This window comes from Juglans microcarpa x Juglans regia, chromosome 4D (genome assembly GCF_004785595.1).
Source record: "Juglans microcarpa x Juglans regia isolate MS1-56 chromosome 4D, Jm3101_v1.0, whole genome shotgun sequence".
In the NCBI taxonomy this organism is placed as follows: Eukaryota; Viridiplantae; Streptophyta; class Magnoliopsida; order Fagales; family Juglandaceae; genus Juglans; species Juglans microcarpa x Juglans regia.
Window position 1 is genome coordinate 10,934,366 of NC_054600.1, and position 11,706 is coordinate 10,946,071.

At 37.9% G+C, this 11,706-nt stretch overlaps 2 protein-coding genes across 2 annotated transcripts; both read right to left on the reverse strand.

The window, feature by feature from the left end:
• Positions 1 to 3,214: 3,214 nt before the first annotated feature.
• Positions 3,215 to 7,270, reverse strand: LOC121259719 (putative receptor-like protein kinase At4g00960). The gene is made up of 7 exons (XM_041161440.1): positions 6,420 to 7,270; positions 5,243 to 5,374; positions 4,708 to 4,829; positions 4,368 to 4,581; positions 4,016 to 4,247; positions 3,657 to 3,807; positions 3,215 to 3,540 (listed from the first exon to the last, which is right to left on the reverse strand). Exons 1-7 carry the CDS (start codon positions 7,207 to 7,209, stop codon positions 3,220 to 3,222), a joined length of 1,962 nt encoding a protein of 653 aa, XP_041017374.1. The 5' UTR covers positions 7,210 to 7,270; the 3' UTR covers positions 3,215 to 3,219.
• A 3,212-nt stretch (positions 7,271 to 10,482) lies between these two features.
• Positions 10,483 to 11,199, reverse strand: LOC121260128. Its single transcript, XM_041161975.1, has one exon. The coding sequence runs from the start codon at positions 11,197 to 11,199 to the stop codon at positions 10,483 to 10,485; it is 717 nt and encodes a 238-aa protein (XP_041017909.1).
• Positions 11,200 to 11,706: the final 507 nt, after the last annotated feature.

Genomic DNA, 11,706 nt, shown 5'->3' on the forward strand with positions numbered 1-11,706 from the left:
ATTTTGATTATGCATTCATATTTTTGTTGCCATGCATGCATCATTAACTTGTGTAAAGATTTTTTGTTAACTTGCTGAGATTTGTAATCAAATCTCATTATGGTACTCATAAATACCATTCCCCTCAAATGGTAGATCTTGTTACAGGATCTGAAGGAGAACCAGGAATCGACAAACTAAAAACGGTCGACTAAGCGACAGTGTGACGTAGATGATAGTATAGTAGTTACCTCAGATTACTACTTGTATTTATGGAGTTCAATCTCCAGCACTCTTTTGATTACAATCATTTTGGACTAGTGTTGTGATCTTAGTTGTTTAGTATGTCATTATATATTAAGTATGTTTTAAATATTTGGGATATTTCAGTTTGGTGCATAGTATTGCTAAAGAAAAAAATTATCCGCTGCAAATATTTCATAATGCTAAATGCATGTTAGGAACATTGCATTTTATATGTCATAAACGGAGGCAGGTAACCTTGTGTTGCATGTCTCGACGCTTCAAATGTCCGTCCGATTCCAAGTAGAAATTTCGGTGCGTCACATAACCAACAGGTCATCTATGTAAACTTCCGTAGTCCATCCTATTTGGTTTTTAAACATCTGGTTGACCAGCCTCTAGTAGGTTGCCCTTACATTCTTCTGGCCAAATGGCATGACTTGGTAGTAATACAACCCACGGTCTGTGATAAATGAGGTTTTCTCTTCATTTGCTAGGTACATTTAGATTTGGTTATAGCCTGAGTAGGTGTCCAAAAAGCTCAACATCTTGTGCCCCGCAGTGGCGTCTATGATGACATCGATTCATGGCAATGGGAAGCTTTCTTTTGGATAGGCTTTGTTTAGATCAGTGAAGTCCACACACATTTTTCACTTTTCGTTTGCCTTTTTCACCAGGACCACATTGGATAGCCATTTGGGGGAATGGGCTTCCCTGATGAACCATTCGACAAGCAGGTGTTCTACTTCCTCAACAATGGCTGTATATTTCTCCATGCTGAACGATTTTCTCTTTCGACACACCTTCTTTTGCATGGGATCCATGCACAGTTGGTGTTCGATAATTTTGTATTCTATCCCGGGCATATCTTCGTGACTCCAAGCAAATACATCCAGTTGCTCTACTAACAATTGCTTTAGGGTCTCTCAGTCTTCTGGGAGAATGAGTCCTAATCTGAGTTGTTGCATTGGGGCAATCTAGTATAATTTTATGATCTCCAAGGACTCATTCGCCTATGCTTGCTGTAGGTTTTGCTCATCCCTCACCTCCACGCCCCTATCCAGAAGGACTGTGGGGAATGGGGGCAATGTACCCTAGATGTCCTCCTGGGCGGCTTGGTCGTCCTCGCATGTGATAGTGCATACTTCTCCCGCTTTGCTCCTCATTTCCTGCACATAACATTCCCATGATAGGGCTTGCTCGCCTCGTGCTTCTCCCACTCCACCTTCAGTTGGGAACTTCATCTTGAGGTGGTACATGGACGTAACCACCCTGAGATTCTTCCCATCGTGGTATGCATCCATCTTCCCATCGTGACTGGGAGGGTAATGGCACCCACTGGTTGGATCAAATCTCCAAAGAAGCCCTTCAATGGTGTTGGAGAGGGTCTCAACATTGTGGCGTCTATGCTCATCTTTACGAAAGCCTCCCAAAATAATATGTCTGCTGAGCTCCCATTGTCAATGAGGATGCACCTGGTAGTGTAATTTGTGACCAGATGGGTTACTACTAACGCGTCATCATGAGGGACAACGCTCCTTCACAATCTTCTTCCCCAAAAGAGATAGCTACTGAGGCGTCAAGTTTTTGGCGCTTAGGTGACCCGCTACATAAATTTCTTCCTATCTTGCCCTTCGGGCATGCACCTTCCTACTAGACGAGGATGCGCCGCCCCCTGCAAATCCACTTGCTATTGTACTGATTTTGCCACAGGGCGCCTTGTCCCTGTCATTATTATGGGCGTCTTCCCTCGATGGGAGTCACCTATCCGAGCTGCTACTTCTACGTGAGTTGTGTCCTCTCTCAAATCATCATTTGGGCTTTGCTTGCTCTGCGACTATTCGCTTAAACTCTCTAGTGCCCACTAGTTCAGTCACCCTTTTCTTCCTGGTCGTGCAATCCTCTATCCAATGTGAGTTTGCTTGATGATATTTGCAGTAGTGTTTGTCGGTTCTAGGCTGGTGGTATTCTCTTTCTGATTCTTCCTTTTTTTGCACATTCAAATTATTGTGGATGAATCGGGTGTTATGTTCTTGTCGCCTTTCGCGCCTCTTGTCTTGGTGGTTGGTGCAGCTTTCTTGTCCCTGGAACTGTTTTTCTATTCCACCTTCGACTCCCCTTTCCTTGGTTCTACAAGAACGTGTCCCACCACCGGTTATGATCATTAACCTGCAAATCATTATGTAGGCAACACAGTGTGCTTGTGACACTTCCGATGCTTAAATCTGCAATAAGTGAGAAATAATAATTCAAGAATGCTCAATCAAATTATTTGAGAGTTACCTGTTTCCCCTATATATAGGCGTGGAGAACATTGGATTAGTACCATAAAATGATTAATTTTGCACAATGCTTAGCCATTAGAAGGCTCATCCATGATGTATTGAAATTATCTAATCATCATGTTTTCCATATTCATAATGTAAAGGTTTATCCCCCTTAATAATCAAGGCAGTTGGGGCTGCATTAGACTACAAGACTCATTTGAATAATTATCCTCTATGGATGATGGTCCTTGGGCTCCTAGTTTGGGCCTATCCAATATTAACTCCTCCAGGATCGATGAGTTAAATGAAAAGATTGATAGCCAAACATGTCATATGGACATCCAATGGGTAAGATTAATCTTGTGGCCAATATAATTATTACACTCTATATTTTTTAGTATTTATTTGGTAAATTAAACAATGGAGAGTTTAGGTAAAGCAAGATTTTAGGTTTTATTTTCAAAACAATGAAAATTAAAGTTGAGTTCTGAATTCAAACAAGGCCTAAATGAATTCATACACATCATTACTATTTCCAGGCAACCTAAGCCCGTCTCTCAGCAAGTCTGATCACAACATAATCATCATGGTTATTGGATTTCATCCAAACTCCTAATAAAAACAAAAGCCAAAGCCTCAGATAAAGATACCAAATTATAACAAAAAAAACATCCCAAGACGAGACTTCTTCCAAACACTTGCTATTGCCTTGGTTTGCTGCTGTCACGACTTAATGTTCAGTAATTGAAACATTATTTATTGATGCTTGGACATGGCTGATCTTTCTTGATTGATCTGAACATTCGGACGACTTGTCTAGTCCATCGCCAGTACTGTACATAAGAAATGGAGGTCTTGCGGGTACTGCTAGAGTAATAGAGTGGCTACTAAGCATGAGAACGACTGAAGCTGCTGTAGGTCTATCAGCTATATTTTCTTGAACACAGAGTAACCCAATATGGATGCATCTCATTAAGGGAACTGTTGAATTAACCCTCAGTGTGGGATCTACAAGATTTAAAGGTGTTCCCTCCCTCCAGATTTTCCATGCCTACAAATTTGAGAATATATTATTTTATTTTGCCAATATCATATATATATATGCATGATTATTAGTTTCAAATTGAGATGGAAATAAAGGTTTACAAGGAGAATTAATGTACATACATAGCTTATAAGGCCTTCTCCATTTTGTTCATTGGGGAAAGAAGTGTTGCTTTGCCCACTCACTATCTCCAAAAGTAACACACCAAAACTAAAAATATCAGACTTTGTGGAAAAGTTGCCGTGCATAGCATACTCTGGAGGCATATATCCACTACATTTGGACAACAATAGTATTAGTATTGTTTGAATGATAACATGCACCATATTACTACTTATATAGTAGAATTCATTAAATTTCATCATTTTAATGAGAGATTGTAAGGCAAATCTTTCAATGAAATCCATGTTTTCTAAGAAACATGAACTGTACTGTGATGTTATGGTTATTATCTCTAGCCTAAATCTACATATGTACTTACTAGGTTCCAATGATTCTCCTTGTATTCCCTTGAGTTTGATCTAACAATCTTGCTGTGCCAAAATCAGAAATTTTTGGATTCATATGCTCATCTAACAAAATATTGCTGGCTTTGAGATCGCGATGAATAATACGTAGCTGAGAATCTTCGTGAAGATAAACGAGCCCTCGAGCAATGCCCTCTATAATTTTGTAGCGCCTTTCCCAATCCAATTGAATACGCTTCGTTGGATCTTCATGTTATGCAACAATTGATTTTGTTAAACAAATACATGTCGAACACAAACTAAATTAAAAAAAAAAAATGGTTGAGTAGAACCTGAAATTCATGAGGGGCATAGGTGTAACCATACCAAATATGAATCGATCCAGGCTTGCATTAGGAACGAACTCATAGATTAGAAGCCTTTCATTTCCTTCCAAACAGAATCCTAAGAGCCTTACCAAATTTCGATGTTGAAGTCTTGCTACTAAGAGAACTTCATTCCCAAACTCTGAATCTCGGCCTTGTCCGGAATCCATAGATAGCCTTTTTACAGCTATTTCTTGTCCATTTTGAAGCATACCCTGAAAAATGAAAATATTTCATGATGTAGAATGTATTCAATACTCTGTAACTCAAAGAATTGCATTCAATATCCAATGACAAAGAATTTCTTAGATGCTTTTCATCTCAGTAATGTCATCGATCACCTTGTAAACAGCACCAAATCCACCTCCTCCAAGTTTATTTTCATCAGAAAAGTTATCTGTAGCTACTGTAATTGTGCCAAAGTCGAACCGCAATGATTCCACAGTACTCATGTCATGCGTTGCTTCACATAAGGAACAAGATAATACATTGAAATGTTATTCTTCATTGCTTAATTAGAGAAGTTTTATTCAATTAAATATAATATGCATTAAGTATTAAGTGATATGGATGGATCAATTTTATTGATTTCTACAAATACTAGTCAATGGTGCGATTGAGACTATTGGAATAGTTATAAAGAGCAAGAACTTCCCCCTCCCAAATAATATAAAAATTGCATTCAGCTCCTGTACTATGCCACGATTTTTCTAAAATCATAGAAGCAAAAATTGCCCCCGAACAAGCATTAGAAAACATTTTACGATTATAGCTTAGTAATTAAAAGGAGAAAATGCATTTTTGGACACTGTATATATACATGATTTATGGGCACTACATGGAAGAAGGAAAGGTGGATCAATGCGTTGAACTTACTTTTAACTTTCTCTCCTGTTTTCCTGATCACCCTTGAATAGAAGATGAAGATTCCAATTATAATCAGTAATAAAGAACCAATAGCTGACACAACTATAACGATTGTAGTTCGAGATGGGTTACCTTGGTTTCCTGCAAACACCAGAAGTTTGCTTTTAATACAACATTCTAGATTCTGGAAATAAGCATATCTAGTGGATATTGATCACATAAAATATGGGGTAAAACAGAATTACCTAAATACAAAATTAAAGATATATATATATATATATATATATATATATATATATATATATAGTTAGAGGTGTACTATCATTACAAAATCATTGATAGTAGTCCCCTTATCTTATTTTATTTGATCTACTGGTTATGACTTTTCATCTAGCAGTTCGTTGTGGTTTACGCCGATTGGCACAGGTGCGATCGATTCAACTTGAGTTTCCATTTGTGATTAAATTACGATCCCCATAATTAAGAACTAACATAACACGCCAAGCATAAGAGTCATGGTTAAGATCCATGGAAAGATGTTTAAACTATAAAAGATTTTCGATATTTGATACCAAGGAAGAGAAATGATATTTGCAGTCTCTGAATGTGCAGTCTCCACGTACTCCCTTTGAAAAATGTTGGTAAATCTAAGATCCGCATGGAAAATATATATATATATATATATATATATATATATATATATATATATATATATATATATACATACACACACATTAGAAAATCCTTCCAATTAGTGCAAGGCAATTGAAATACAGTGCATTAATGTATATGAGTGCTCAAGGGAGATGATGTGCTGAGACTCAAATTTCATTAATGAATGCGCAGGGAAAAAAAGTCCAAAATCGATTAGTGGAAATTTACAGAGGTTATATATATCCTTAGACAAGTAAGCCGTAACAACAAAAATAAAGTAATTTCTGTTTTCTAAAATGATCAACCACCAATCCTGTGGATTGAACTTCTCTTAAGTATGATCAAAAGTTCCTAATAATTCAAACAAGTTACCCATCGATCGTCTCTTTTCTTATGTTTCTTTTTTGATGCTGTATGATAAAAGCCAGATCAAATCCTGCAAGCCCCAAGTTCTTCTGGGTATGGGAACGGTATGATAGGAGCTAGTACTAAAGTACCTCTGTCGGGCATGCATGTAGCATTAGTACCATACCTTCTGATGTAGGGGATGATGGCGGCAGTAGCGACGGCGGTGGAGCCTCAGCGATTGGGTCATAGAAAGTGTAAGTCTCGTACCTTAAATCACAGCTGGGTGATATATATCTCCCTCCCTGCTTTCCATAACAGCATGTTGAAAATACCCTTTGCCTAGTCTGCTCCAGGCAGCTCTTGCAATCGAGTTCATCCAAATCAGGGGTGCACATAAGAAGTGCATGTATTGTTTGGAAATCTTGGGCAGTCTCGCTTCCCACAGCAAATTTGCGAGTAGAATTTCCTGCTGCGGCGAGGTTTTTTAGCCTCTCTAACAAGGGCCCTAGAACCTGTGTGAACGCATCTACATCTGAGGCGTTTAGTGTGTTGTAGAAGGAATATAAAGGGTTGGCTTCCAGAACACCAAATATAGATCTGTTTGAGTATCGCACCATACATTTCGTGTACCATACGATCGCCTCCTTCTGGTTGGGACAATACTGCAACAGATCCTGACTCGACGCATTTACGCAACTACGGCATTCGTCTGTCCCAATGTCTCCTCTACAAAGTGCAATCGCGTTTACTTTGCCGGAATTTTCTCCGACGGAAAAATTATAAAACCCGTAGCTGATATTGGTATTGGAAGACATAGACGCCAGGACGGTGTTGAGATTTGCTCTGTATGTACTGTTACTGGTGTAGTTACCCTTATCGGAGCAGGCGTAGGGAACTAATTGAGCTAACGTGGGAGCAAACAGATGCAAGATCAGAATTAGGCAGGTGAAGAAAACTAGTCTTGAACAGCACATCTTCTTTGTTTCTCTCTGTACGTAGTAGTCTTTAAGTTGAAATATATGCGCACTCGTGGTTAAAGTTGAAATATATGCGTTCAATATTCCAAGCGCCCAAAACTCAAAACTGACGTTGTTGAATATAAAACAAGAAGTGAAGACTGAAGATTGAAAACATCATCTAACATATTCAAGACAAGGAAAAGTACATCTTCCTTGAGGAATCCTGGGGCGAAACCATTCATGAATGTGGACAATTAGTTGATATTATGATCATATAACTGTGGAAAATATGGACATGTTGATGTATATGTTGACTTCACTGGTGTTAAGGTTGATCAGGACCCTACATGATTAATATTAAATATTAATGTAATTTGTAGAAGCTAAATTATTGTGATTTATTGTGATTGTTCTTGAAAAGGCGTCAACCTTTTCAATAGGAGCCACCATTAAAACGGACGTTTATTGTTAGAATGTTATTTATTAAAATTATTATTTTTTTAGAATTTGAAAAAAATTAAATTATTTATTATATTTTATGTAGAAAATTGAGAAAGTTATAATGATTAGACGATGTCAATTGAGTTGAGATCAACTTTGAATCTAAACGGCCTCTAGTTTTAGATCAAATATCTCTCGATAGAATTGTTTTCCGGGGCCGAAACCTGGATTTCAAATCCGGATGAATCCAAATTTTTATAACCCGCAAATCCAGGTTCTAGGTTGTACCCAAATGATTTATTTATTTTTTTAATACAAAAGCCTATATTATTAAATTTTTTTCAAGAAAAATATAATGTTGAAAAACGTTATTTTTTTAATATCTAAAAGCCTAAATTCTATTATAATTTTTTAAAGAAAAAATGTTGAAAAGCATTTGTTTTTATATAAAAAAAAAAAAAAAAACTAATTATCTTTTTAACTAAATGCATCTAAAAAAAAGAAGAAATTCAAAATTTATCATGTAAAATGCACGCAACACATAATGCAATTCACTACATATTATATTATTTCGTATTTATACATTACCTTACAAGAACACAAAAATATTACAATATATGAAAGTTAAATATCAAGATTAATACAGAGAGCCATTAATGGTTACTCCGTCTTTAAATGCTTAGAATGGTTCTGCTTCATCCAATAAATGCATTCCTCCACAGCTCCAGAGGGATGGGAAAGTTGCCATGCAAGCTGTTTTTCTTGCTACCATTTTTAATAAATCATATAGTACTGTTTCTACCTCCCTTATCTCCCCCTTCATTATATTCATCATGAGGAAAGGGAAATAATAGTAGTAGTAATAATAACAATGACTTACCCAAGACTTGACTCTGGGTTGGCGGGTACTCATGCATTGAAAAACCTTGCATTCAAATTTCAATGATCAAACTTTTGAGCTGGACTGCTGGATGCAAGTTGTTAAAAGACCACTTTGTATCCCCCTTTATTAAATACACCATATAAGATCGTATAAGCATTTGTACCCTGTTGTATGAGATACAGTGTATCTAATAAGATCGTATTGAGATTAAAGTTCTTACCATTTCTTAGAGTGCCAGCCTGCTGTTTCAGCCGCTTGCTGAAGGAGTTGCCTGCCAAATACACCATACCCTTCTTTCGGCTGAGGCAATATTGTCAATACTGCAATTGACAGGGCATGAATCAACAGATACTTGCAAGTTTTGGACTTGCTTTACCTCCATTTTTTGGTCATCATCGCCATATTGTACTTTGACTCTGGCACACCCAAGAGCTTCATCCATTTCGAAGATGTTACTTGCATGGTGTGCGCATTCTCTGCACCCTGCCAACAGTTCAATTGCACGTTTAGAGAAAAAATGTCCATGATTGGACATACATGACAGACAAATATCCAAATTTTGAGTAGGAAATTACCTATGCAAGCATTTTCATTGACAAATAAGAGTGTGGGGGGTCTCAAGGGTCCTTTCAATGACCAAATTGTGCATTCTAATCAATCTGCAAAATGATCCAGCCAGCTTGAGGAGTCTTGACGATCCAATTCTTCAGATCTACAATTTCATGCTTAAACAGATTTCAAACAACTAATGAACTTAGACCCACAAAAATAATTAATAATATTTTGGATTATAAGCTAAGCTCCGCTTGATAAGACCAAATGCTGTTTTTACATATGCCTTTCAGTTTTGGCTTTTGCTTTTATTTTAAGATCCGTTCGTTGATCAAACATTTGCAAAAAGCTGAAAGCCCGAGACGCATTCCTGATTCTGTTATGGGCTGAAAGAAGTGTGAAGGCTGCAGTGTTTGTGGTGGAAGTTGATGACAGAAGTGGAGGTGGCTGTGGAGAGGAGTTGCAGATCTGGTGAAGTCAGGATCGTGAATGACAGTTTAGTTAGTTAGTTGGTTAGTGTAATACGCTGTCGTTTTAATAGTGTAGTTTAATGTGCGTGAGTTGCGTATAAATAGGACGGCGTCGTTTGGTTTAGTAGAAATAAGTAATAGAGTGTTGTCGTTTTAAGGAACTTAGCTTGAATGGTAAAAACATCTTTGATTACACGGTATAAAAGCAACCACGATTTGAAAATGGAGGCCATCTGGTATTCAGTGCAATCTTCTACCTCTCTCAGCAGTCAATCCACAGTTACAGAAGAAGGGTCTATCAGAGATTCCGAAACGAACCTTATCATTTTTCACATTGTCTTCATTCTCCGTGCCACTGCCTGCGTCGTGCTCATCGCCGTTACCTCTGCGTACCGCCAATCTCTTCATCGTAGACGTCAATAACCCAAGGTGAGCCCCTCTCCGACTCAACCTCTCTCCCTCTCTATGGATTTTGGTACATTTATCCGTCTCAGCTTGTGTTTAAAGATAGTCTATTGGATTGGTAGATTTTGTTTTTCCCTTTTGTTTCCGTTTTACCGTTTTGGCTTTGAGGAGTTGTGGGTGGTTTCGTGATTCAAACTTTGTCGTGATGGGGATTTTCTCTAATATCTATTGGGTTGGTCTGTTTGATTTTCATTTCCCCCCTAATTTGTCTATCTTGCTGTGAAGTTTTCACCGGGAAGATTTTCTGCCTCCGTATATGATTGAAGTGCCAATTTGTCTCTGAAACTATGTCATGTGATTTATTAGTGTTTAGATGGCCCAATATTAAAAAAAGAAGGTAAAAATTAAACGCCCCGAATCAAACTCTAAGGAATCGGTTTGGAGAAATTGCCAGTCGGCTTCAGGGCACGACCTATTAGGTCCTAAAACCAGGGCAAACCCTGACCGATACAGAATTATGGATCACTCGCACCCCTGTTATTGTGTAGTTCTTTTATTTCTTTGACGGGATCCACAGTGTTCTTGAGACTGCTCAGCCGAGAGGGTCCCATCCACCTCTTTTTCATCAAAACACTGCAGCTCCTGAAACAGAATGTTCCGCTGGTCATTAATGTTCCCAAAGACTTCCATATTCCAATTTCTCAAGTCATTTTTCAAGGCTTTAAGTTTCCTAGCTAAAACGAAACAACGAGTGCCCGAGAATTTATATGAGGACCACCACGATCTAACCTTGTCCGTAAATCCATTGACCTTCAGCCACATGTTCTCGAATTTAAAGTATCTTTGTCTCTCATGGAGACTCCCACAATCCGATAAGAGGGGAAAATGATCTGAACAAAACCTAGGGAGACGCTTTTGGCATAGGTTGTGAAAGTTAGCCTCCCAAGATGGAGAGATAATAAATCTATCCAACCTAGACCAAGCCCTCCCATTAGACCAAGTGAAATCTCCCCCAGCTAATGGTAGATCAACCAAATCCAACTCAAAAATTAAAGCTGAGAAGTCAGCTATGGCTGAACCTATGCTAGAGTCCCCTGATCTTTCACTTGGAAAACCGAGTGATGTTGAAGTCTCCTCCAATACACCACAGGCTGTCCCACCAACTACACAAACCAGTGATCTCATCCCAAAGAAACTTTCTATTGCTGTTGTCGTTAGGCCCATAGACTCCTGTGAACCCCCACCCAAAACCATCTTCCACATTCATGAAAGAACAAGCTACTGAAAATTCGCCGACATACTCCTCCACTAAGTTAACCATTCTCTTATCCCACATCACTACAATGCTCCTTGAAGCATCCTTGGAAGCAAGGGAGGCCCATCCTGCAGAAGAGCAACTCCACAAACTTCTTATTATTTTTCTGTCAATAAACTTCAGCTTAGTCTCCTGCAAACAAATTACATCTGCCTTCATTTAATGACTTTTATGTTGTTTTTTGCAGCGCTTAGCTTGTAATTAAGAATTCTATGGACTTGAGAGATGATTTTGATGAGATTTAGGAGATGCTTGGGGAATGAGATGAGATGAGATGAAAATTTTGTGAATAATAGTAAAATGGTTTGTGAATAGTAGTGAGATTAAGTATTTATTGGGTTTTGAGAAAGGGGAGAAAAAAAGTTGAATAAAATATGTTATAAAGTTAAAATATTGTTAGAAATAATTTTTAATATAATTTTCATTTTGAGATTTGAAAAAGTTGA